At 58.7% G+C, this 26,961-nt stretch overlaps 1 protein-coding gene across 5 annotated transcripts; it reads right to left on the reverse strand.

Annotated features, from left to right (window-relative positions):
* Positions 1-1,386: 1,386 nt before the first annotated feature.
* On the reverse strand, positions 1,387-23,007 carry ATP13A2 (ATPase cation transporting 13A2). 5 transcript variants are annotated; one of them, XM_067721922.1, is made up of 29 exons: positions 22,824-23,007; positions 16,172-16,266; positions 15,861-16,043; positions 15,483-15,541; positions 15,197-15,311; positions 14,862-14,938; positions 13,222-13,299; positions 12,970-13,039; positions 11,949-12,083; positions 11,794-11,860; positions 11,364-11,495; positions 10,621-10,776; positions 9,995-10,105; positions 9,864-9,910; positions 9,587-9,775; positions 8,222-8,428; positions 7,650-7,745; positions 7,405-7,564; positions 7,166-7,286; positions 6,904-7,028; positions 5,932-6,092; positions 5,693-5,809; positions 5,512-5,591; positions 4,848-5,000; positions 4,661-4,757; positions 3,595-3,818; positions 3,356-3,507; positions 1,777-1,946; positions 1,387-1,686 (listed from the first exon to the last, which is right to left on the reverse strand). In XM_067721922.1, the coding sequence occupies exons 1-29, from the start codon at positions 22,831-22,833 to the stop codon at positions 1,552-1,554; spliced, it is 3,522 nt and encodes a 1,173-aa protein (XP_067578023.1). In that variant the 5' UTR covers positions 22,834-23,007; the 3' UTR covers positions 1,387-1,551. The 5 variants fall into 5 exon arrangements, with proteins under 5 accessions (XP_067578023.1, XP_067578030.1, XP_067578039.1 ...); XM_067721929.1 differs by having other exon boundaries at positions 11,949-12,056; positions 14,862-14,941; XM_067721938.1 differs by having other exon boundaries at positions 7,405-7,504; positions 14,862-14,941.
* Positions 23,008-26,961: the final 3,954 nt, after the last annotated feature.

Below are 26,961 nucleotides of genomic sequence, written 5' to 3' on the forward strand. Positions count from 1 at the left end.
TCTACCCACTCCTCTGGCTCGAAGGACCCAAGCACAGGTGGCAGCTATCCGGGGAGGGAGTAGCAGGTGTGGGGACTCTTCTCCCAGTGTTCTTGGAGATTTGCTCCTTCCCCGCTCGCCTCTCACGTTATAAGCTGCACCCAGGCAGAGGTCATGTTTTTTGTTCACCGCCGTAGCCCCTGTGCCTGGCACACGACTGCCCAACAAATGCACGAAGAATCAGCTAGGGGCAGAGGCGGGAATCAAACCCAGGCCTCGCCGTGTCCTCCAACCTCCCTTTGAACAGCATGTGCCCCCCTGAACCACTGCTGTCTGATGGCTCAGTGCCCAGTGCAGAGGGTCTGTGCATGTGCCTGGTGTCACAGGTTACCTCCTCACGCCCCCCATCCTTGCACTCAGTTTGATTCAACATTCGCTGAGCTCCTACGAGGGTGGGCTGGGGGTGGTGCCAGGGCTTCCAGTAATGAGGTTGGCGGGGGCTTTTCTTTCCTGTTGTCCCCTGCCCAGCACAGATGGACCAGATGACGGAGCCGCATCTCCAGAGCAGGGCTTGGCGAGGGTCCCACTGGTGGGATGAGGTCAGAAGCACCCACCCTTCCCCGGGGGATGGCGCACGTGGTTCTGGCTGGGAAACGTGGGCTCAGAGCCTGGATCGCATCTGAGGGAAGAACTGGACCGTAAACACATCCCAGGATGCGGGAGGTGGGGAAAGCAGGGAACTGCCCCAGTTAAACGCCTTGTAGGTGCTGGCAAGCTGACTAGGTGCTGACTCGATGGGCTTGAGTCAAGCCCATTCTCTCCTGCCCCTGCAGGAGGGTAGGGCGGTTAAGAGTGTGGACTCTGGAGCCAAAGCAATCTGGTCCCAGCTCTGACTACCTGCGTGACCTCTAAGCCTCAGTTTCCATATCTGTAAAAGGGGGACGGGGAATACCCTGGCAGTCCAGTGGTTAAGACTCAGTGCTTTCACTGCCACAGGCCCGGGTTTGATCCTTGGTCGGGGAACTAAGGTCCTGCAAGCCATGCGGTGTGGCCAAAAATAAAAATAAAAAAGGTGGGGGCAGTACTCCACAGTTATAAGGATTAAATGATGATGCCTATAAAATGCTGAACGGAGCACCGGGCATGTGCTCAACCTGGAGATAGACTGTCAGATGAGGAAACAGAGGCTCAGAGAGGGGAGCTGTCCAACGTGATCTGAAAAATCAGGGGATGCCGGGAGCAGACACGTGCCAGGGGCACCCAGGTCAGTGGTATCAGGCAGGCCGAGGCAGGAAAATATTATGACTTTATTTGCTCCATTGACAGTGGCTCTGAGTGCGGGTGGTGCCACTGTCTCTACATGGGGCGTCCAAAGTGGGGGACAAGGGTAGTTAGCATCTCCCCAGGCGGGGGCAGGGAAGGCTGGGCCGGGCAGACGTGGGACATGAGTGTGACAACCGCCAACCTCAGGGCTGCAGGAGCGATGGCAGTGGTGTCTCTGGAGATGGGTCCTGGCCGGTGGCTCAGAAGCAGGGAGATCCAGTGTTTAGGGTGCCGGCCGGCGGGCCTGCGCTACCTCCCGGGCCCGGCGGCCGGTGGCCAGGGCTGCTCGGCCAGCTCCTGCTCCAGCTGCTTGAAGCGCTTCTTGGAGGCCCGTTTGGGCCGGAGCCACCGCAGGCAGCCTGGGAGGCACTGGTCCAGCACGCTCTGCCGGGGACAGGGAGGGCGCAGGGGGCAGCTTTGGCTGAGTCCCACCCCCCAGAGCCCCCTGCCACCCCAGCGCGGGGCGGGCCCCACCTCCAGCATGAAGGCCGCCACGAAGTTGAAGGCAACCAGGCCCAGCAGCAGCAGCTTGAAGTAGGTGTCGGCGATGCTCCTCAGCGCCAGCAGCCCCTGCAGCAGGCCGGGGGCCAGGAGAAGGCCCACCAGGACAGAGCCCAAGAGCACCAGGGCCAGCAGGAAGGGCACTGGGGGTGGGGGAGTCCGTCAGCCAGGGAGCCCCGCACACTCACACCCGTGCCCGACGGGACCCCACAGGCACCAGCCCCACAGCCCCTCCCTCCATCTCATCCCCCCTCGCTCCATCTCATCCCCTCCCTCCAGTTCATCCCCCCTCCCCTCCATCTCATCCCCCTCCCTCCATCTCATCCCCCTCCCTCCATCTCATCCCCCTCCCTCCATCTCATCCCCCCTCCCTCCATCTCATCCCCCTCCCTCCATCTCATCCCCCCCTCCATCTCATCCCCTCCCTCCAGTTCATCTCCCCTCCCTCCATCTCATCCCCCCTCCCTCCATCTCATCCCCCTCCCTCCATCTCATCCCCCCCTCCATCTCATCCCCTCCCTCCAGTTCATCCCCCCTCCCTCCATCTCATCCCCCCCTCCATCTCATCCCCTCCCTCCAGTTCATCCCCCCTCCCTCCATCTCATCCCCCTCCCTCCATCTCATCCCCCCCTCCATCTCATCCCCTCCCTCCAGTTCATCCCCCCTCCCTCCATCTCATCCCCCCTCCCTCCATCTCATCCCCTCCCTCCAGTTCATCCCCCCTCCCCTCCATCTCATCCCTCCTCCCTCCATCTCATCCCCCCGCTCCATCTCATCCCCCCTCCCCTCCATCTCATTCCCCCTCCCTCCATCTCATCCCCCTCCCTCCATCTCATCCCCCTCCCTCCATCTCATCCCCCCTCCCTCCATCTCATCCCCCTCCCTCCATCTCATCCCCCCTCCCTCCATCTCATCCCCCTCCCCTCCATCTCATCCCCCCTCCCTCCATCACATCCCCCCTCCCTTCATCTCATCCCCCCTCCCTTCATCTCATCCCCCCTCCCTCCATCTCATCCCCCTCCCCTCCATCTCATCCCCCCTCCCTCCATCACATCCCCCCTCGCTCCATCTCATCCTCCCTCCATCACATCCCCCCTCCCTCCATCACATCCCCCCTCCCTTCATCTCATCCCCCCTCCCTCCATCTCATCCCCCTTCCCTCCATCTCATCCCCCCTCCCTCCATCACATCCCCCCTCCCTCCATCACATCCCCCCTCCCTTCATCTCATCCCCCCTCCCTCCATCACATCCCCCCTCCCTCCATCTCATCCCCCCTGCCTCCATCTCATCCCCCCTCCCTCCATCTCATCCCCCTCCCTCCACCTCATCCCCCTCTCCATCTCATCCCCCCATCACATCCCCCCTCCCTTCATCTCATCCCCCCTCCCTCCATCTCATCCCCCCTCCCTCCATCTCATCCCCCCTCCCCTCCATCTCATCCCCCCTCCCCTCCATCTCATCCCCCCTCCATCTCATCCCCCCTCCCTCCCTCTCATCCCCCCTCCCCTCCATTACACCCCCCAGCACATCCCACCCCCAGCACAGCAGCACCATTGGTGTAGAGCGGCCGGCGGAAGGGCGCCCCCTTGGACACGGCCATGGCCAGGATGAGGTACTGGAAGCTGGACAGACAGAAGACCACCGTGTTCTCATAGTTGGGCAGGTTGTCTGGCGCGGGTACCGTCCTGTTCAGAGGCACGAACCTGGGAGCACAGGGACCGGGAGTCAGGGAGCGAGGGTGAGGAGGACGGGGCATGGGTGGGATCTGGGGTGAGCTCCCTGCTACTCACCAGGGCTGGGCCACGGTCAGGAAGTAGCCCCCCAGCTGCACGCTGGCCACCAGGGCCACCTGTAGCAGCAGGCTGCTGAGCACGGGCACGCTGAGCAGGGCCCCCGGCGGCCGCGCCTGACCCAGAACCAGCGCTGGCCCCGTGCGGCTCATGAGAACCGCCACCGTGGTGGTGATGACCAGGTCGATGACCAGGAACTGCACATCGCCCAGGTTGGTGTTGACCTGCCGGCAGGGAGGGAGGGCGGAGGGGAGGATAGCTCCTAGTCTGATGGGACAGGCACCAGCCCTGCCCTTAAGGAGTCTGATGGGGAAGGTGTTTTCTTGCCCTGTAACTTGATGGGCAGACAGCACCCTCCTGCCTCTGGGAACTCCCAATCTGATGAAGGAGACACGGCCCTGCCTTCAGGAAGCCCCTCTCCCCGTCTGAGGGAGAAGGCATCCCTGCTGACCCGATGGGAACTACCGGCCTGAGAGGGAGGCTGAGGCTCTGCCTTGTGGAGCCCCAAGGTTTCTGGAGGACACACAGTTCCTGCCCTCAGGTTTAAGGTGGACACAGGGACAAAAGCTGGCGCAAGGCCTGCAGTGCCCCATGGCGTCACCTGTTTCCAGTGCGGGCGAGCAACGCATGCTCTGAGCAGAGGAGTGGGTGATACCCTTTGGACAGGAGGCCGGAGGCACAGTCGAGGTCTGAGTTAGGGTGAGCGGGGAATGGGCGGATCCATGGGAAAGGGGCAGAGGCCTCGGGTGTCCCACTCCTGCCTCTGCCTCCTTCGCCCCTGCCTGGGCTCTGTCTCAGGCCCCCCTGAAGATGGGGAACTCCCAGAGGACAGGGATGAGACGCTAGCACAGGACAGCTGTTCCCGTTTCTGAGGACCTACTGTGCACCAGCTGCTCAGTGCTTTCATCATCTCAGACAAGCCTCACTGCCGAGGCTCCGGAGCGCCTAAGCCACGCGGCTGGAGCAGGATTTGAGGCCACGCTGTCGACTCCAGAGCCTGCCGGCCTCCTCACCGCGCCGCTGAGGTCCTCGCCCCGGGCCCGGCACGGGGCCTGCAGATACTCACCGTGTAGAGGATCAGGACAGAGATAAACTGGGTCAGGCTGTACAGGGCCATGTACTTGAAGACGCTGAACGACGTGTCCAGGGAACAACGACCTTCCCTGGGGAGCGGGTATGGGCATGAGGGGGCCCAGGCCGGCTGATGGGCCCTGCCGAGACCCCGCCCCCCACCAGGCCCCTGCCCGCCTCACCTGATGACCATGGGCACACACTCAATGTTGGCCACGCTCGAGGTGAAGGGCGAGACCACTGAGGCCTCGGCCTGGGACAGCGAGATGCCCACGTCAGCCGCCTTCAGGGCCCCGCAGTCGTTGGCACCATCCCCACACATGCCCACACAGTACCTGCCGGAGAGGGGAAGGCAGGCGCGGCCCGGACTCACGTGCTGGCTCTGAGCCCGGGAGGGCCCTCCTCAGCTGCGAAATGGCCCACCCACCTCCCGGGCCGGCTGGCAGAACCCGGGGACGGCTGCATCCCGACTGCCCGCCGGGTGCCTGGGAAATGCTCAGTAAATGGTACGCAGTAGGTGCTCAGTAAATAGGTGCAATTACAGTGGCCACAGGGTCTGTATCCACAGGGTCTGTATCCACGGGGTCTGTATCCATGGATACAGAGAGCCGACTGTACCACGCCATTTTACATAAGGGACTCGGGCATCTGTGGACGCTGGTATCTGCAGGGACTCTCGGAACCAACCCCCGCAGATACTGAGGGCGGCGTACTACTGTCAGCAGGACAGACCCGGGGGTGCCTGCTGGGCTCTCTGAGGCTGATGGCTCCTGGACGCCTGGGGTGGGAAGCAGGGACATATGGGCCAGCTGGGCCCCCGCAGGCCCCTCCCCCACAGGCACTCACTGAAGCTTCTGCAGTTCACACACCAGCTCTGTCTTCTGCTCGGGAGCCATGCGGGCAAAGACGGTGCCCTGGACCAGGACCTGGGAGCACAGGGAGACAGGGGAGGGGCTGAGGCAGCCAAGAGGAGGGAGCAGAGCGTGGCGAGGTGTGGGGCGACCAGGGAGGTCCGGGGCAGCCCTACCTTGGGCAGCAGCTTGGGGAAGTGCTTCATAAGGACACCAAAGGTGGACCCGCTGAGGGCCAGGTGGCTGGATCGGGGGTCTGGCTCCATGGTGTAGCTTGCGGCCTGGTCAGGATCCTGGGGGCCCGGGAAGCTCAGGTGAGCTCCCCCTGCCCACCCTGAGAGCTGGGGCCCGGGACAGCTGACACAGGGGTGGGGTCATGGGTGGGGTCTGTGGCGGAACTCGGGGTCAGCCTCACCTGAGCCCCGTTCACGGCTGCAGAGGACTCCACTGGCAGAAGCTCGAGGGAGGCAGGCTGGCCCCGCTCAGGCGGCTTGGCGTGGACGATGACCAGGCGCTCCTGGGGGCCCACCATGCCGCAGCCCTGGGCCACGGTGACCGCCGTCTGCAGGTTGTCCCCTGGGGGTATGGGGCAAGGTCAGGGTCCAGCTGCTACTGAGGGGGCCATCCTCACCCTGACACGTATAGATGGGGAAATTGAGGCCGGACAGCATCTGTCTGCCATGACTGGCTCAGTGAGCTCAGGCAGGGTATCAGTGTCTCTGAACCTGGGTTTCCTTGTCTATAAAACTAGGGATCAAAGGTCTTAGGAGAAACCGGGAGCCTGGGTTGGAGTTCTACGTGTACCTTTTTTCTGGCCACGCCATGCGGCATGTGGGACCTCAGTCCCCTGACCAGGGATCGAACCCGTGCCCCCTGCACTGGAAGCGAGGAGTCTTAACCCCTGGACGCCAGGAAAGTCCCCTGAACCTTTCTTTTCTTGCTCCATGAAATTGTCACAACCTTTGAGGCTGACCTAACGTCCCCCATTTCTCAGAGTTGGAAACTGGAACTTGGGGAGAGGTCACCAGCAGCTGAGCTGGAACCCAGGCTGTCCAACACCAGCCCCAGACTCTTTGGAAGTCACTCTACTCCTCTGAGCCTCACTTTCCTCACCTGTCAACTGGGGTGACAATTATCACTCAGGAGGGAGACTGTGAAGATACCTGAAATGTCTGAAAAGGACCAGGCCTGAGGCAGGGGCCCAAAGAGATGCCCCGGGTGAGGAGGCCGAGCCCTAACTAAGCCCACCCAGTCTTCATTGTAGGACCTGCAGGGGGCGTCTCTATCATGCCCACCACTGAGAATAACCAGGTACCACCACCAGGTACCCTTATCTCTGCCCGGGATGGGGTAGATTCTGCCCTCCTAACCCAGGCCCTGCTGGTACCTGTCACCATGACGGTGCGGATGCAGGTCCTCCGCAGAGCCTGGATGACGGGTGTCGTCTGTGGCTTTAGCAGATTCTGCATGACTAGCAGCCCCAGGAGGCTCAGCTTCCACTCCACTGTGTCCCTGGAGGGTGGGCAGACCCGGGTCAGAGGTCATGCAGTGGCCATGACCCCTTCCCCAGCCACTGGGCAGGGGCATCGGCCCTGGGCTCTGCCCCCCTCTGCCCTCGCGAGGCCGTAGGCTCAGTGCCCAGGGCCCACCTTGTCAGTTGCTGAGCTGCTTCCATGTTGGGTGCGATGGGCAGCGGCTTGCTGGCGAGGGCCACCACGCGGTAGCCAGCAGCTGTGTAGCTCTGCAGCATCTGGGAGAAGTCGGTGGGCACTGCCAAGGAGAGGCAGGTGTCACTGGGACGGGGAGGTGGAGGCAGCGACAGGGGCCGGGCGCCCACCCCATTCCGTGCCAGTGCCGACCTGCAGACTCTGGGGCCCTCCCCCTTCACCTGTCTTGGGGTCGCAGAGGCCTGCCACCAGCTCGGGGGAGCCCTTGACGCAGGCCTCGGGCCGAGCCGCGCCCGGCCACGCCACCACCACGCTCATGCGCTGCAGAGCCGATGAGAAGGGGAAGTGGCTGAGGATGCTGACCGGCACCAGGGGCTCCTCCTGTAGGGTTGGGGGGCAGCTGAGGGGCTGGCCTGTGGAGCCCACCCCTCCCAGCCCACGCCCCACAGGCACCCCCTCAGCTCACCATGCCCTGCAGGTGGAGCTCCTGAAGCGGGGGTTTCATCACCGCCAAGACCTGGGTCCCAAATGTCGAGTCTGCAGCCGATCCCTCCTCCAGGACCTGCAAGGCAGGCAGAGAACACTGGCATCGAGGGGCCGGGTGCTGGCTTGGCCTGGGGCAGCCAATCCTTGGCCCGTGGAGAGAGGCAGTGGGAGACACTCAAGTTAAACTCATGGAGGACTTCCTTCATGGGAGACTGGATAGAACAGAAGTCAAGAATGTGCGCTTTGGAGTTGGGAGGACCCAAGTTCAAACTCTGGCTTTGCCATTTACAAGCCGCTGGGTGACCTTGGACAAGTTATTCCAAATTGCCCTCAGCCTCAGTTTCCTTCGTGAAGCAGGTCTGAAGCTACCTCCCTGGGGCTATGGGGAGCAGGACATGAGACGAGGCCCGTGCAACAGAGCGCTGGCACAGGGTAGGTGCTCAGCACTAGGCCTTGGCCATTGTTATTCTCCGTGGTGGGCATGATAGAGACGCCCCCTGGAGGTCCTAGAATGAAGACTGGGTGGGCTTAGTTAGGGCTCGGCCTCCTCACCCAGCCAGTAGATTCCACCATCTTGAGGTCCATGGGGTCACCCACTGGGGTGTCCCGGAGCCGGCTGAGGGTGTGGCAGGTGGCCAGTGCCCGGAGCAGGGGCCCCATGGGAAGGCGGCGGGGCTCTGGGACCAGTGGCAGGAACTCCTGCCCCTTCAGGGGCACCACACCCATCACGTCCAAGCCGTCCTCTGTGAGTGTGCCTGTCTGCAGGGGGCAAGAAGCAGGCGGGCCAGTGATGAGTCCTGGGGTGAGCTGTGCCCTGCTGCAGTGGGCACCCACACCCCTGGCCAGGCGGGGCCCATGGGAACCCCAGGAGCCAGAGCTGGACCTTTGTTCAAGCAGGTCCCTCTGCCAGGCTGTCCTCCCCAACCCGCGGTGTTTCTTGGTCTGGCATCATTTCCCCCAGGAAGTCTTCTTTAACCCTGCAGTTGGGTCAGGTAGTGCTTGCTGGGGGTTCCCACCCATGGCCTCTTTACTACTCCATCATTTGTTCACTGTGGTACCAAGAAGAGGGCCTGGCCATGTACAGCTCTCGGTGTAATGAATGAATGAGTGAGTGAATGAATGAGTGAATGGATGCCTGCCTTTCCCATACCACATTCCAATGGCTCAGTTACACGTCTGGCCCCTTCGCTGGCCTGGGAGCTCTGCGAAGACGACCAAGCCCCACCCTTTCAGTTTAAATAACGTCCAAACTCCACACCAGGGCCCACCCGCCTCTGATGGATCAGGGCTCTGCCCGTTTCATCTTGTCCCCCTCCCTACTGTTCCCCGAGCCCCAGGCACACCGCTCTGTTCCTCCAAGGAGCCATGAGCCACTCTACTTCTTCCCCTCCACCTTGCCAGCCCTGCTCTCCTCTCAGTGTGGTCCACCCCTCAGAGGTCAACAAGGGACCACAGGAGCCTTCCTTGACTGCCCTCTAAGGGAGTGACCCCCATGTACCACCCATCACGTACCCCATTTGCTTCCTCCCTAGAACCCATCACCATCTGCAGCTCTGTGGTCCCTGGTTCACTCATTATGGTGGTGGGGACATCTCTGTGTGGGTCACTGCTGGACCCCCAGTGTTGACAGCAGCCCTGGGTACCCAGTAGGCCCTCAATGGTTCTCAAACAAACAAATTAAATGAGTTTAGACATTTCATGCTCCAGACTGTGAGCTTGATGCAGGTGAGAGCTGGGGGAGAGGGTGCCTCTGAGTGTTTCCATCCCAGGACAGGACCTGGCGGTGGCCAGTGTCCACAGCAGGGGTGCACGGGCAGGCGGCGGGGCTCTGGGCTCAGCAAGCCCTCAGTCAACGTTGCTGAATGAGGGATGTGGGTGTGGGGGGCCTGGCCGTGTCCCCCACCCCACGGCCCCCACCTTGTCGAAACACACCAGCCGGAGCTTGCCCCCCAGGTTGATGCGCATCGGGTGGGTGCAGAAGACGCCCTGGCTCCGCAGCCGGTTCTGGGCGTAGAGCGTGCACACAGTCATGGCGGCAGGCAGGGCGGGCGGCACTGCCACCGTCACCAGGTCCAGAGCCCGGATCACGATCTCGTCCAGAGGCACCTGGCAGGGGGCACTGTGAATGCCAAGGGCCAGGCCGGGTGGGCCCTGGGCCCCCAGTGGCAGCCCCCGCCCGGCCCCCAAGGCTTACGTGGTTGCGGTGGAGGATGAAGATGCTGTAGATGGTGCCGAGGAGAGCTGAGGAGACAGCAAGGGGCTCAGCGGGACTGGGGACGGGGCTCCGGGGGCCACTGGCAAAGTGGGGTGCGGGGGGCCACTCACCCAGGACGGAGAGGGCAGCCACAAACTTCACGCTGTGTTTATAGAACTTGAAGTTGATGGGCCGGGGATGCAGGATGGAGCTCACCAGGGCCCCTTTAGCCGTGCAGAACCCTGGGAGGAGATGGGGAGACTGAGGCAGGGGAAGCTGAGGGTCAGGATGACCCCACCCCTCCCCCACACCACCCACACCTCTGGGGTTGTAAGGCCTGACGCTCCTGGGGTCAGCAATCACCCAGTTTGGCGGTCACACGGGACGGCCACAGGCCTTGCCCAGCCTTCATAAACTTAGTAAATCAGGAATTAGTAGTACCATCTACAAACTGGGTGGTTTCACTTAAAATCCAGATGTGTGTCTTTCGCTGAAAAATGTCAAATCTGGTGACACACTGGGTCCCTTTCACACGTGGCAGGGGCCTGCTGGAGATGTACAGCACTGCTCTCTTCTTAAGGGATGCGCTCCTTCCTTCTTGCCCCGTCCCTGCCCACTCCAGCCAATCCCAAGTAGGGGTGGGACGTGCCTGAGTCGCACAGCAGGGCAGTGGTAGAGATGGGTCCTGCCCGGCTCTGTGTCACCTGTCCTCTAGGTGCTGGGCCCAGCACCCCTCCCCACTTCCCAGACTCGTTACCTGTCTGGGTCACCACTGCCAGGGCATGGGGTCCTACAAAGGCCCGGGCCTGCAAGATGAGGGTCCCACAGAAGAGCGTGTGCCGCTGGTGGGTCTCTGGGAAGTAGGGCACCGGTCCCTCCGGCAGGGCGGTCTTCAGCACTGGAACACTCTCCCCTGGGAGGGATGTGGTATGAGGCCCATGCTGGTCCCTCCCACCACCAAGACCAAGCCTTATGCCTAGAACTGTTACGGAAGCCCCAGGTCTCATTTAGCGCTTGTCACTATGTGTGAAGGAATCACTGCCCCCGTTTTACAGAGAGGTACACTGAGGCTCAGAGAGGGCAGAAGACACAGACACAGTGAGACAATCCTGGGAAGTGTGCAGCCAGTTTCCAGGAAGCATCTCTCAGGGCAGCCAGAAAGAGCTGTGAGCGCACAGCATGGGCAGAGTGGGGGGCCAGGGTGGGGGGCCCGTGTTCTCCTTCTGTTGGAATTATTTTGTAACGAGCTGTGTTACTTTTATAGTTCAAATAAGATATTGACACGAGAGGGCTTAACCTCTGTAAAGCCCTGAGCTCACTGCCTGGCAAAGAGTAGCAGTGCCTCACCCAGCATCTGCAGGGGTAGGACCTGCTGAGGCCGGGACTGTTACCTGAGCAAAGGGAAAAGAGAACTCCATCTAAAAGTTCTGACACAAGGCAGAGAGGCTCAGTGGCCCGGCATGGGGGATGGGAGGCTGCTGGCCAGGGGCAGGAACTGACCTGTCAGAGAGCTCTCGTTGACCATGCACTCGCCAGCCACCAGGGCAGCATCGCAGGGCATCAGCCCACCCTCCTGGGGCAGCACCAGGCAGTCTCCCGGCACGAGCTCACTGGAGTCGACCCATTCCTCCTCTTCGGGCAAGCAGGGGCCTCAGTATAGCCTGGAGGGGACTCCCCCACTGCCTCCCCCAGCCTTCGTCTCTCCCCTAGCCTCTCTCCCTCCCCCAGCCTCCCTCCCTCACTCAGCCTCTCACCTCCCCCAGCCTCCCTCCCTCCCCCAGCCTCTCACCTCCCCCAGCCAGCCTCCCTCCCTCCCGAGCCTCCCTTCCACCCCCAGCTTCTCGCCTCCCCCAGCCTCCCTTCCACCCCAGCTTCTCACCTCCCCCAGCCTCCCTCCCTCCCGCACCTCTCACTTCCCCCAGCCTCTCACCTCCCCCAGGCCGGCACACGCACACCTGTACAGACAGCTGGACCATGTCCCTCAGAGTCTGGCTTTGCTGTGGGCAGGGGGACAAGCAGGGAGTGGGTGGGCGGAGGTCTCCTCGGACACCGCCTGCCCCGCCCCATCCGCCTCACACCGCACACCTTTCTGGTCTTGTATATCGACACGCAGAGGGAGACGATGGAGATGAGGAAGATGCACAGGGCGTACCAGTAGTAGTAGTCAGCCAGCCACAGCCCGATGCTGAAGGCCTGGAACCCATAGTAGGGGTTCAGTGCCTGGGGGAGGGGCGGGGAGGCAGCGTCAGGGCCCAGGTCCCCCAGGGCAGCCCAGCCACAGGCTGGGCCTCCTGTGCCCACGGAAGCAGAGGGCCCGGCAGTTGCCAAAGGACGAAAGCCAGGCCTGTCTCCTGGTCAGTCCTGTCCAGATGTCCCTTGAGCCAGCAGCTTCTTTGCTCTAAAGAGGACACACGGGTGTTTACACGCCAGGCCCCTGCTAAGCACATCATCTAAATGCCATACGATGGTGAGGACAATTCCACAAGGCAGATGCTACCATCAGCTTCATTTTATAGCTGAGGAAACTGAGGCACAGAAGGGTTAAGTCACTTGCCTAAAACCACACAGCTCCCAGGTGACCGACTAGAGTTTACATCAGGCCAGACTCCAAGGCCTCCTCTCTGTCTCACAGGTGTCTGCCCCTGGCTCAGAGGGCTGGGATGTTAGCAGCGTACTCTAGGTGTGTCCACGTCACTGGCTTCCCTTTGTCCCCATGTGACCTTGGCCATGCCACGTCCCCTACTCTGTAGCTCCGGTTCTTCATGTGTGAACGGACTGTCCCTACCACGAGGCTGTTGGAGCGTGAAAGTGGGTAATGCACGGAAAGGACCCAGACTCTGGAGCCTGGCGCTTGGCACACAGCAGGAGCCCAGGCTGTGTGGGTTTGTCTCTTGGCCTCTAAGCCCCAGTCCCAGCCTGGACCAGAACTTCCAATTCCTCTCCCTGAGCTGACTGGGGCTGGTTCTGAGACAGCTCTCCACCACGGAGGAGAGGACAGCTGGTACAATCTGCCTCTGTAAGGGTGGCCCAGAGAGGGCAAGCCCCTGGCCCAGGTCACACAGCCAGCTCAGGCCAGAGCTGGGGCGGGGCCCAGGGACAGCCCTACCTCGTCCACCAGCAGCTGGGGATAGGACTTGACTGGTACACTGATCACGTTGGGGCCGTAGATGGTCTTCCTGTAAGAGGAAAAGCGGCAGGGCCATCAGATGGAGGGGCCGTGGCAGCTGGACCCTCTAGCAGTGATGGAGCGCCCTACTTTCCAGCTGGGAAAACTGAGGCCCAGAGAAGCAGGTGACTGGAAGAAGGCCACACTCAGGGGGGTAAGAGAGGAGGCCCCAGCTCTCAGGGCAGCACCCACCTCACGGTTTGGTCCTGGAGGCTGAGGCCGGTGCTGGAGCAGTGGAGGTCGTCACAGGTGCGGCCGTGGTCCAGCAGGCTGGGAGGATGGGAGAGGCACTTGTGTGGTGGTGGGGTCTGAGCTCTGCACCCCCCACCCCTCCTGGCCCACCTCTGCCACACCGAGTTCCCGGGAGAAAGCTGGTCCCTCACGAACTCTGGGCCTAACTTTCTCCTTCTGTTCCTCTGATGGGGCCCCAAACCATCTCACCCAGGAAAAACGATGAGTGATGATGATAATACTTAACAGTGACAACAGCCGCTATTATTTAGTGACATTTAGAGCTTTCTTTACAATGATGCCTTCTTAGGTAAGTCACTTAACCTCTCTGGGCCTCAGACTTCTCATCTGCAAGATGGAGACGGTGACAGCATCTCCCTCACGGGGCTACGGGTGGATTAAATGAGATAAGTTTTGCAAAGTGCTTGGACGGTTCCTGGCACTTACTAGGTGACAAAGGTCAGCGATTTTTAAAAATTTTTTTTTGGCTGCGTTGGGTCTTCAATGCTGTGTGCGGGCTTTTCTATAGTTGCAGCGAGCGGGGGCTACTCTTCTTTGCAGTGCGTGGGCTTCTCATTGCAGTGGCTTCTCTTGTTGCGGAGCATGGGCTCTAGGCATGCGGGGCTTCAGTAGTTGTGGCTCACGGGCTCTAGAGCTCAGGCTCAGTAGTTGTGGTGCACAGGCTTAGCTGCTCTGCAGCATGTGGGATCTTCCCGGACCAGGGATCGAACCTGTGTCCCCTCCGTTGGCAGACAGATTCTTAACCACTGCGCCACCAGGGAAGTCCCACGTCAGCGAGTTTTGCTATTCCTCTCACGTAGCAGAGGCTGTTGGTGCCCTCCCCACACCCCCTTGGAATTCACGTCTGTGCGGTGCAGCCTCTTACTGGAAACACCTGTCCTGGCTTGAGGGCTTCTCCTGGCTGCATAAGCATGGTCTGCCCGTGAGCTAGGAAGGGCGAAGTTGTGCAAGAGTTCATGTATTCCGCAACCGGTAACGGTAGGAAGGTGAGGGGTACGTACCCCCTGGTTTCCTCACTCCTTGGGTGAGGGCACCCTGAGGTGCGTGCTCTACACTGGCTCAAAGGGATCCCCAAGGGACTGTGCTCCAGGTGCCCACGTCAAGCCCCCTCCACCGGCTGCCTTCTCTTCCCGGCCTCACTTCCCCTACGTCTCCTGGCATCACCTTGCAAACAGATTCCCTGCACTTGAATCCTCGTCTTGAGGTCTGCTTCTCGGGGCTCAAACTAAGACATAAACTGAGCTCGTATTTATCAAGCACTTAGTAGGTGGCAGAGCAGGTACAAGACGCCAAACAGAAGGTCCAAGTCCAGAGCTTACGGTCTGATTCACAGCAGTGTTGCCACCTCAGGCCAGGTGCCGTGCCAAGCCTTACATGACAGTAATATACTTTACCCTCGAAACAACCCTAGGAGGCCGGGATTCCCTTCATGAGCTATTTACAGACAGGCTCAGCGAGTTGAGGGGGCCAAGGCACAGAGCTGAGAGGGGAGTCCAGGCTGGGCCACCTCATGCCACCTTCTCTGCCCAATGCAGCACCCGCTGTGGGCGTGGTGTAGCGTCGCCGGCCCTGACCCCTACCTGACTCGGCAGAAGGCCTGCTGGGTCTCGATCCAGACATAGCGCTGGCCCCGGAAGAGGTAGTAGCGCAGCGTCCGCTGCTGGGTGGGAGAGAGGAGAGGTGGGCTGGAGGCGGCCCCAGGAGGAGTGTGTGGGGGGCGGCAGGGCGATGGCACAGGAAAGAGGCGGGAGAGGCATGGAGGGGTAGAAGGTGATCGGCCAGCATCCTGGACGACTGGGACGAGAGAACCAGAGGCGCCCAGAGAACAGCTGGAGTCCAGTCCCCATTGTACAGGGTGTGAATCTGAGGCCCAGAGACAGGCAAGGACTTGTCCAGAACCCAGCTGTCCACTTACTGCCTCTTCGGTCCTGTGGAGCCGGGCGGTGTCCTTCCATGTCCCCTCTGGTAGTGTCCCCACAGCTGCCTGGCTCCGGCCGTCCTCCGCCTGGGTCTGTGGGGGCAGCTCCAGGCTGGGGACGGGGGTGGGGTTACCATGGAGTTCTGGGAGCTGCCCCAGCACCTCCCCATCCCCACAGAGCCACCTTCCCTCTCTCGGATGGGAGACCCCGGGATCAGAGCCTTCACGGGGGGAGGGCAGGGGGAGCAGGGGCTCCTGGGAAGGGGCGATGGGGCTGCCTCACCTGTCTTTGCTGATGGCCTCAGTCTGCACCTGGACAGTATAGAGCTGCCACGAACTATCCTGGAACACGGAGGTGCGGACTCAGTCCTGGAAGAGACCCCTCCCCTCCCCGGCCCCACCCGACAGCCAGGTGGCCCCTGCTGGAGGAGGCAGGGATCAAGGATAGAGGTGACCTCTTTGGGAATCACCCACCCCGTCCCGTCTGCCCACTGCTCAGATGGGAAAGCTGAGGTCCAGGGAGGAGAAGCACCTGTGTAAGGTCCCACAGAACGTCAGCGGCCAGGTTGGGCTGAGAACCCGAGCATCCTCCGCCCCGCAACCCTGAGCCACCGCCACCCCACTCCAGCTCCAGGCTCGCCCCTGCTCCCCCGTCTCTCACCTCTTTGTCTCTTATTTCGATAACGAGGGTTTCGGCGCGGGCCAGGCTGCACGGCTGGAGCCGCAGCCGCACCCGCCACATGGGCTTCCATCGGAAGAGCAGCAGAGGGATCCCCGCCATCACCCAGACCACGATGTGATAGCCGATGACCCTCCATGGACTGCCACAGTAGCCGCTGAGCCTCTGTGGACACGGGCGAGAGCAGGCCAGGGAGTGGGGTGGGCGGGGGCTGGAGGAGGAAGCCAGGGTATCTGGGTGGGCCTGTACCACCCCAACCTGGAGTTGCCCCTGCCCCTCCCCTGCCCACGTACCACGGATGAAACTGAGGAGCTGAGGGGATCTATAGATGTCTCTATCGTCAGGGTCCCATAACCGGCGGGCGTGTTGCCCACGAGCGGGCTGCTGTCTGTGGACAGAAGGGAGAAATGTCATTGGGGGGGGTTGGGGGGGCTCCTCCTTCTTTCTTTAACCACGACTTAAGCACAGTCATTTTATAAATCTGGTCTGATAAATCCAGTAACTCGAGTCTTCACGGGTCTGTTACCGGGCTGTCCTGTGGGTCCTTACTCGTAGGACCTTGTTTCCTCATGCGTCTGGCGATTTCTGACTCGGTGTGGGCGCAGAGTCGGGGGACGGGGCCTGTTGAGCACTTTGGGCTTCAAGAGCACCCCCCCACACCTCCAGTTATTAGCTTCCTGGGAGCTCTGTGTCCCACGTTCCATCTGGTCTACACTCTGAGGGCAGGGACAGGGCTGCTCATCCTTTTTCTTTTTTTAGACGTCATTTTTATTTATTTATTTATTTTTTGCGGTACGCGGGCCTCTCACCGTTGTGGCCTCTCCCGTTGCGGAGCACAGACTCCGGACGCGCAGGCTCAGCGGCCATGGCTCACGGGCCCAGCCGCTCCGCGGCATGTGGGATCTTCCTGGACCGGGGCACGAACCTGTGTCCCCTGCATCGGCAGGCGGACTCTCAACCACTGCGCCACCAGGGAAGCCCTATTTATCTTTAATTTATTATATTTTTTAAAATTTATTTTTGGTTGCGTTGGGTCTTTGCTGCACGTGGGCTTTCTCTAGTTGCGGCGGGAGGGGGCTACTCTTCGTTGCGGTGCGCGGGCTTCTCATTGCGGTAGCTTTTCTTGTTGCGGAGCACAGGCTCTAGGCACATGGGCTTCAAAAGTTGCAACATGCGGGCTCAGTAGTTGCGGCATGCGGGCCCTAGAGCGTGTGGGCTTCAGTAGTTGTGGCACGTGGGCTCAGGAGTAGTGGCATGCGGGCTCTAGAGTGCAGGCTCAGTAGTTGTGGCACATGGCCTTAGTTGATCCGCGGCATGTGGGATCTTCCCGGACCAGGCATCGAACCCGTGTCCCCTGAATTGGCAGGTGGATTCTTAACCACTGCGCCACCAGGGAAGTCCCTGCTCATCCTTTTTCAACCTTCATGCCCAGCACAGGCCTGGCAGTGAGGAGATGCCGAGAAGTCGAGTATGGACTGATACAATGTCAGGGCAGCCATGAAAGGGGCAGCTTCACTCTGAAGGTGGAATGGGGGGAGGAGGAAGGAAGAACCCAGTCACTGGGGGTGGGCTGGAGAGGAGGGTTGAGCTGAGAAAGCCCCCAAGGCTCAAGGAGAGAAGCCGCTATGTGCCAGGGCCCAGCTGAACAGCTGACAGGTTCCTTCTGTGAGAAAGGGCCCACTATCACCCCCATTTTACAGATGGGTAAACTGTGGCTCAGGGAAGACCAGTGGGCATCTCTACTGTAGAAACTCTTTTTTTTCTACTGCCTCCCCTGCTGTAGTGCTGCGGTCCTAGCCGAGCAAGCAGACAGTGGGTGTTCTGGGGCCCGGGACGGGGTGGGGCTCATGGCCTCTGTCAGGGTTTCTCTAACTGTGCTCCCTGGACCTCTTGGGGAACCTGTTAGAACATGAAGATGCCTGGGCCCCTCCCAGACCTGCTGGCACAATGGCAGTGGTGCTGAGCATCTGCATGTTTCCCAGGAGCCTCTGGAGAAGTTCACTAAGGGGGATGGGAAAGCAGGGAAGGTGGGGGGCAACCTGCTGGTTTTCTGGGCTCCCTACTCCTCCTCCCCAACCAGAGCCCTGCAGAGGCCTGATCTGAAAGTTCTACCCAATAAGCCCAGGGTGTCCCAAGCAACTGCCTGTCACAACATCCCCAGCCCCTCAGCTGTTCTGTCCCCAAACACTTAGGTTTCTGCAGCTTCTCCAAGCCCCAAAGCAACCATGATAGTCAACATCTCCCGAGGCCCCACTACGTGCGGGCTCTGCTCCTGGTCCTTCTTACATGGCTAACACAATGACCCTGCCATGTAAGCACAATAATTATCCCCTTTTTTTTTAGCTGTACGCGGGCCTCTCACTGTTGTGGCCTCTCCCGCTGCGGAGCACAGGCTCCGGACGCGCAGGCTCAGCAGCCATGGCTCACGGGCCCAGCCGCTCCGCGGCATGTGGGATCCTCCTGGACTGGGGCACAAACCCGCGTCCCCTGCATCGGCAGGCAGACTCTCAACCACTGTGCCACCAGGGAAGCCCCATCCCCTTTTTATAGAAGAAAATTAGGCTCAGAGAGGTTAAGGAACTTGCCCAAGATCACACAGCCAAGTACATGGTAGTGTCAGGATGCAATCCTAGGCAGGCTGACTCCAGGGTGGGGTTTCTTTTTTTTGGCTGCACTGGGTCTTCGTTGCTGTGCACGGGCTTTCTCTAGTTGCGGCGAGCGAGGGCTACTCTTCGTTGTGGTGCGTGGGCTTCTCATTGCTGTGGCTTCTCTTTGTTGTGGAGCACAGGTTCTAGGCGCATGGGCTTCAGTAGTTGTGGCACACGGGCTCAGTAATTGTGGCTCGCCAGCTCTAGAGCGCAGGCTCAGTAGTTGTGGCGCATGGGTTTAGTTGCTCTGCGGCATCTTCCTGGACCAGGGCTCGAACCCGTGTCCCCTGCATCGGCAGGCAGATTCTTAACCACTGTGCCACAAGGGAAGTCCCAGGGTGGGTTTTAATTCCCATCAGACCACGCAGAGTCTGTTCTGTCCTATCGCAGCCCCCCATATCTCCACATAAGGACTGTGATAATAATTACTATGGTAATTACCATAATAAGAACAGCCAATATCCATTAAGCGCTTCCCAGGTGACAAGAGCTGCTCTAACCCTCCACGCGAATTAGCTCATTTAACCCTCTGGCAACTCGATGAGGGGACTCTTATTTTTCCCATTTGTACAAATGAGGGAACCGAGGCTCAGAGTCACAAAGGCCCCCTGGTAAATGGTGGAGCCAGGAAGTCAGAGCCCAGATCTTGTGTTTTGGGGGCCAATGTGGGCACTTCCAGAGAACAGGGCATATGCCCTCTGCCACCTGAGGCCTCTTTCAAACAAGAGGACTCAAAACCCAAATTAACCCAAGCTCCACCCACGTCAATCCCTCCCCTGTCCACTGGGTGACTCAGAAAATATACGGAGCTGCCACCAGCTCCAGAAAGGGCCTGGTCTCTGGGGAACTCCCACACATACACAGGAAGCCTGTAGCTCTCAACCATCCTGGTGTCTGGCCAACGGTAAAGTCTCAAAGCCAGAGGGCAGGAGGCCTGGTCAGCCTTCTGCCCTGGGGCTCAGAGACCCCAGCCTGGGTCCCCTGGGGTGGTCCCTTTTGCTCTCTGGTCCCGGCCAGTCCAGCTTGTGAGGGAGGCTTGTCAGGGCACGATTTCCTTCCCTTCCTGACAACAGCCCGCAGACAACTAACAGCAGAGGCCCTTCTGCTCCCTGGTGTGTGTGTGCTGTGCAGGGGCGGGGGAGGCTCGCCCTGGATCCTGGCTTGGGGGGCAGAACAACAGGCATTCAGGGCAACTGACCCGGTCTGGCAACCTGGGTTCTCAGGTCCTTGGCCACCAACAAGCCCCAGCCCTTTTCTTGTCCCCTCCTCCAAAGGCCACAGTCCCAGCTGTCCTTCTTGCCGAAGCCCCTCACCAGCCCTGGAGACCTGCTCCTTGAGTGGGTCAGGGCGGGTAGTTTCGCCCCCTTTAGGGTTCTTGTCGGGCAGTTTCTGGGGTGTAAGGAAAAAAAGCACCTTAGGGGGGACTTCCCTGGTGGTCCAGTGGTTAGGACTTCATGCTTCCACTGCAGGGAGCATGGGTTCGATCCCTGGTTGGGGAACTAAGATCCCCCACAAGCCCTCGGTGCGGCCCAAAACCAAAAACAACAACAAAAAGAGTACCTCAGGGCTATCAGGGGCTGACACAGGCCGGGCACCGTTCAGGGCTTTACACACATCGATTCATTCATTCCTCACCACTGTGAAGTGGGGACTACTTTTATCCCTATTTTACAGATTAGGAAACTCAGGCCCAGAGAGGTGAAGTAAGCTGCCCAAAGGCCACACAGCCAGCACGCGGTGGGACGTGGATCCAGGCAGTGTGACTGCAGGGTCCACGCTCTTAACCACGGCACTACCAGCGCCATCGCTGTCGTCCCCATCAGTCACTGTGCTCCTGGCTCTCTCACAAATGACTCAGCCTCTCTCCAGGCTTCCGTTTCCCATCTCTAGGATCATAACCACAAAGTAGCTGGCACATGGGGTGTCTGAAGTTCCTGAAGCATGGCCTGTACAGGAGGGCATCGCTGGCTCCCCTGCCAAGGAGGTGTGGCTTCCGCTCTGACCCATTTCTCAGGCTCCCCTCTACATTCCCATTGCCCTGTCTGAAAACCCACAGCTGTGCCATTGCTCCCCTGTGTGCACTCAACAGCTCTTCCCCGGGCCTTCAAACCCTCAGGCCAGCAGCTGTGCTGGGGATGGGACTGCAGCGTGCTGCACTGACCCCACGTGGGCCACTTTGCTCCTGCCAATCTGCTTTCGTCCTGCAACAATCAAGCAACTTATCCCATTTTACAGATGAGAAAACTGAGCCTTGAGAGAGGCAGTGTGCCCACCAATTTGTCTCGCAGCTGGAAGGGGCCTTGCTCCAAAACCCTCTCTGCCCACCTCACCCCCACCCACTGACACTAACACATCGGGCTTGCACAGGTGTCATCGCCCTCCTGCTCACACTGCCTGGCGTGCGGCTGGGACTCAGGAACCATTTATTGAATGAACCAGTGAATGAAGGTTGCACACCTCACGGACATAACAGAGCATGGAAGCAATGGTGCAAGAGTCAGTGTGTCCACCTCCTGCCTCTGGGTCAGCTGGGAGGTGCAGAGGAACAAGCCTCTTCTTGAAGGGCCCTACCAGAGACCATCTGGAGCTGCCCTCACTGGATCACTTCCCCCAGGACCTAAACAAGGTTGCCTCTGGAAGTTCTTCCTTGTGTCTATCACACACCCATCATTTCACAAGGATGCTCTCCCCGTCAACCTGGGGAAGGAGGCAGTCACATCTGTGGAACACTCTAGTCTCCCAGCAAGGTCAAGCCCAGGGCATACTCTTGCAGAACATCTGTCAAAACACTCAGAAGGGATGGCAGGGATGTCTCCCCAGGGATGGCACAGGAAGGTCAGAGCAGTGTCTGATCTCTTCTGGTACCACCAGCTCGAACCAGCTGCTTGGGAGGAGAATACTTTCACAAATGACTGACTGCATTGGTCTTCTGAATAACCGCGACTGATCTTCACGCGTAACCCTCTGAGGGAGGGACTATTATCATCTCATTTTACAGTTGGGGAAACTGAGGAACACAGTTTCAAAATCCCTTGCCCAGGGTCATACAGCTTGCAAGGGGAGAAGCTGAAAATGAGTGGGTCTAAATGAACACATTCCTCTCAGTTCATCCTCACAGCCACCTCTCCAAAAGTGCGGATTAGGATTCCCATTTAAAATGAGGCACAGAGGTTGATTAACATGTCCAAAGTCACACAGCTCTGAGTGGTCAAGATTAGACTTGAACCTAGTCTGACTCCCTGGCCCTGGGGCAATGCCACGAGTACTGCAGAGCGGAGGGGCTGGCGTCAAAGCCATTTGGGAATCTCTTGTTTCCTGCGGAAGCACGGGTTTCCTCCTGATGACCTGGCAGAGGCCCAGGGCAGCGCTGCTGCCTCCTCCCTTGCTGTGCTTCTCCTGTGGCCAGAAGCTCCTCTCCTGGGCCAGGCTGAGTGTGAGGGATCATCTGCCAGGAGCTCCCTGATCTTTGGATCTGGAGTCCTGGGACCATATGTCCTCAGCCTTTCCCCTTCCTCACCCTGGGTGCACCCTAGAGTTGGAGGGGGGGATGGGGGGGAGTAAGGTTGGAGACCGGAGGGAGAGACCTGAATGAAGGGTCTGCAGCTGCAGAGAGGATGCTCAAGCGTTGGTGGCCCTTGGCTGAGGTCTAGGCTCTGAGTGACCCACGTGGAAATGAGACCCTTCTAAACGCGAGGGGTCTACTGGCACCCTTTGCAGCAGGTAGAATTAGACTCTGGAAAGGGTGGCCTCCAGACACAGGGCCTGGGACAGGTAACATGGAGGGTGTGGTCCCTGGACCGGCGTGCTAACAGGCTTGCTCTGGGGGCCTGACTCAGGGGATCAGGAGTGGCATTTGTGCCCCAGGGCACTCCGATCCAGGGACTCAGGAGCCCTGGCTTCTCCAACCCCATTCATTCATTCAACCAAGAGGAACAACCACTCAGAGGCCCTGGATGCAGCGGCCTCCACGTCTCTTCCCCCACCTGGACATCCGTCACCGCGCGGGGACACTTCCCTGCGCCCCGCCACCGCGGCCCCCGGATTATCCTTTTGCACGGCGGCGCCAGGCGCTTCCTCTCCCAGGGCTTTAGGAAGGCGCGGAGCGGACGGCTCTGCGCGGTGCCATCCCCGGGCTCCTGGCCTCTCTGGGAAGGGGGAGGGCACGGGCGCGGGGATGTCCCGGGGGCCGCTCCCTCGGCCCGCGCCCCAGCGGTGGGGGTGTCCCCCCACGACAGATGCGACGACGGGCGGTCCGGGGACCGCGCCCGGTTCCTGTCGGCTGGGGCTGCGCGCTCACCTGCGCTCATGGCGGCTCCTCGCGCTCATCGCCGGGCCCGGGCGTCGCGATGCCCCGCGGTCGGGGCCGAGGCGGAAGGCCGGGGGCGCGGGGCGCTGCGGAGCTGGGCGGCCCGGGACACCTGCAGGACCCAGCGGCTGGAGCGGCGGCGAAGGTGCCGCAGTCAGGCTCTGCGCACCGCCAAGCCCCGCCCCGCCCTCTGCGGCCTCACGTCCTCCCGCGCGCCGCGGGGGCTGCCGGGATTTGTAGTCCGAGGCCGCTCCCAACGCGCACGCAGGGGCGGGGCGCCGAGAGACAGACGTGACAGCCCTGGGACAGACTGACACATAGAGAGGAGGACACTCAGGGAATCCGACAGGACAGCCCTCAGACACATGAACACATAGACACAAAGGGCTGGAAGGAGACAGAGTTGCGATGGAGAGTAATGGTGGGGGAGAGACTCCAGAGGGGAAGCAGGGAAGGCCTTGACAGTATCTGGTCCATACCGAGAACTCAATACATACACTTGATAACGGGGTACATATCGGCAGGACTTGCTGATGCATGGGAGGTGGAGGTATAGGAATGGAATCAAAGATGCCTCTCCTCCCTGGGTTTTGGTCTGAGCAGGTAGGGGGTGGTGGAGCCGTTCGCTCAGCTGGGGCAGGCTGCTGGTGGAGCAGGTTGACCACCTGGGGGATGGGGCTGGCTTCACTCAGTTCAGGTGAGAAGACCTGTTTCTTCTGCTGATGCCTCAGTGAGGGCAGCCTACTGAACTTCTCAGAGCCCCTGTTTCCTCCTCCAGGGCTTAGCTGGATGTCTGGCAGACCACTTAACCAGGGGAACCCTGATTTCCATGGCAGGCAGGATGGCTAGGTTTGTATAAATGACTTGCTCGATGCCCTTGCCAAGAGGCAGTGTGGTACAGTGGCAAGTGGCTGGGCTCTGGCACCAGAGAGACTTGGGTTTGGATGTGCATCAGTTGCTGTCTAGCTGTGTGAGCTTTAAAAAGTCACTTTCCCTCTCTGAGCCTCTCTCCTCATCTGTGAAATGAAAGCTGCTGGAAAGATGAAATGGGGGGGCAGGAACTTGGCAGAAGCCAGTTGCTTTCTTGAGATCCTGGTGCTGGGCTAGAAGCTTCATAAAAGCAGGGGGCTTGGGGACTGCATCGCAAGATTGGTCCCTCATTCTTCATATTGCTACTTGGCATTTAAGAGACTCCATCCTCTGAGCCATCTGGGAAGGAGCTGCACCTGTCGCTTGGTCCATGGTCTTCATGAGGCGGGAGACCAGATGAAGCTTCCTTCCAAACCACAGAGGATGTGGAAGGCCTCGCCTCTGCCCAGGGTTACCTTTGGGGAAGTGGCCCTCACTGTGGTCATCTGGGCGGTCTGTGGGCTGGGCTGCAGTCATCTGTGGGCTAGGACCCATGGAGAAGACTCCCTTCTGGGGCTGTTGCTCCCTTGGGGGCCCACAGGAAGGACATAATATGCCTGGTCCTGCAACCAGGTAGGGTAGGGAGAACCCGGAGAAAGAAAACCAGGCACGGCTTTCTTGACATAAGAGAAGCCGTCTTTTGTGATCTAAGCCTGGCCACAATCCTTGACCTAGAACAGGTCTCAGTAATTAATGATCTTAAGGGAACAAAAGAATAGACAACTGTTATCAGGCAAGAGAAGTAACAATAGCAAAGATATCAGTTGTAAAGACTCCCAGTTCTGTTTCAGTGGTGAAGATTAGCCTGAAATGCTCAACTGGAACCTGAGGGATGATGATGACCTTTTCTGACCCTCGTGACTTCAATCAACTAAAGCTTGGACTCTGTCGAGCACCCAAGCCCCTTCACGAATAGGTATGTACCCTTAGCTTAAAACTTCTCCAGTTTTGCTGTTGGGGAGACACTGCTTTGGGAGAGATCCCGGGGTTCTCCTTACTCGCTGCAAAGAATCAATCCTTCCTTCTCCTGACCTTTGCCTTGGTTGTGTCTTTTGGCTCGACACCTACCAAGAGGTAAACCCAGTTTTGGGGTAACAGTCCGAGTGGCAAAAAGCTGGAGAATTCACTAATTTGTACTGGTTTATTCTAGAGCATTGCCAAACTTCTCAGTTTCTCTAGTTTCACTAGATTTTTGCAACAGAAGGGATTTTCTCACCTAGTGACAAACCCCATGACAAGATTATGGCTGTCTAGACACATAAGGTGCAGTTTCAGCAGTCTGTCTTGTATACAGTTTCCCGGGCAAGGAGGAGGCTGGAAGAGAACTTGAGTGTTGGGAGTCAGCGGCACACCCTCTGGCACCCAGCAGTCAGCGTGATGTGGGAGATGAGAAATGAGCATTTTTAGTCTTGCACAGATAATCCATCCTCTGAACAGGAGGTCTCTAACTCTAGCCAGCCGTGTCGGAAATACACCAGTTTTCAAGTCCAGAGAGCTGTGAATTAATCACCTTTTTTTTTTTTTCCTGGCTGTGCTGCGTGGCTTGTGGGATCTTAGTTCCCTGACCAGGGATTGAACCTGGGCCCTCAGCAGTGAAAGCGCGCAGTCTTAACCACTGGACCTCCAGCGAATTCCCAGGGAATTAATCACCTTTGTAGTAGGATTCAGCCTTCCACACAGTAGGTATTTGAGACAAATCAGTTAACTTGAGTTTATGGAGCATTTGCTCAACTGCAAGCTAGATGCTTTTCACATTTATTATTTTTTAAACTCATACATGTTAAGAATTTATTTTTAAAGTTCTTTTTTTTCAGCTTAAGTATAATTGACAACATCGTAAGATATTTAAAGGGTATGATGTGGACTTCCCTGGTGGCGAAGTGGTTAAGAATCCGCCTGCCAATGCAGGGGACACAGGTTCGAGCCCTGGTCCAGAAGATCCCATATGCCGCAGAGCAACTAAGCCCATGTGCCACAACTACTGAGCCTGTGCTCTAGAGCCGGTGAGCCACAACTACTGAAGTCTGCATGCCTAGAGTCCGTGCTCCACAACAAGAGAAGCCACCGCAATGAGAAGCCCCCACTCGCCGCAACTAAAGAAAGCCCGCACACAGCAATGAAGACCCAACGCAGCCAAAAAAAAAAAAAAGTGTCTGATGTGATGATCTGATATATCTATATACATTGTGAAGGGATTTTTCCTCATCAATTAACACATCCACACCTCACATATTTACTTTTTTTTTCTTTTTGGCGAGAACTCACATTTATTCTTATGTAGACTTTACCCACAATTCTGAGAGGTAAATGCTCTTAATTCCCATTTTACAGATACGAAAATAGAGGCTCAGAGGTTCAACAACTTGCACAAAGACCAGGTAAGAAGGGATGGCTGGCTTCAGCCCTAGAGAAACTTGAAGCATTCCACCGGATGATTTTTGTGAATGAAAGCACATTGTCTGGACACTATCAGAGAACAGAAGTAGCATAAAGGACAAAACACTGTCTTTCTCTGCTCAAGCCTGCAGTTTTATTAGTAAAGTCTTTGTGACTTGAAATAGAACATTTGCCTGCAATCCAATAAAAGATTAAATAAGCAGTAAGTTAAACTATCAGTTGATAACATATTCTAATTTAGCTTGAGTTTAAATGGGGTGAGTGACCTACAGTTGCAAACTTGACGTCTGATGAAGCTGATTTGAAGTGGCAACACCCCAGCCTCTCCTCAGAAGCTGGCTGGTGCAGAACTCATCTTTACAAGCCATTAAATTAGTCGTGAGGAAAAAACCCATCTTTCTCCATACAGGTCTAGTGATTAGAAGCAAAGTCAAATTACCCATGAATCCAAGGAATGCGACCTTCCGTGGGGCTGTCTGAAACCAATTAGGTGTGAACAGACCTGGAAGGCAGATTTCGCCCTACTGCCCTCCCAGCCCGGGCATGGAGGGCTCCCTGAGGGTTTTCCAGTTCTCACTTCCGAAGCTGGAGCTTTAACATCTGAGGACTGTGTACTGTGTGGTCTTACTGAGGTGGCCAAGAATTTTTAGATGCTAACATAAGGGCAAAGACTGTGTTCTCTAAATTTCTAATAATTTAATGTTTGTTCCTTTTTTCTTGGTGAACTTGGCTCCTAGGTGGGAGGGGACAAATCTTGTTCATCTTTACCTTCAGCACCTCACCTCTCACAATGCCAGACACTAGTGCTTTTGAACCATCCCCC

Source organism: Pseudorca crassidens, chromosome 2, assembly GCF_039906515.1.
Source record: "Pseudorca crassidens isolate mPseCra1 chromosome 2, mPseCra1.hap1, whole genome shotgun sequence".
Classification (NCBI taxonomy): domain Eukaryota; kingdom Metazoa; phylum Chordata; class Mammalia; order Artiodactyla; family Delphinidae; genus Pseudorca; species Pseudorca crassidens.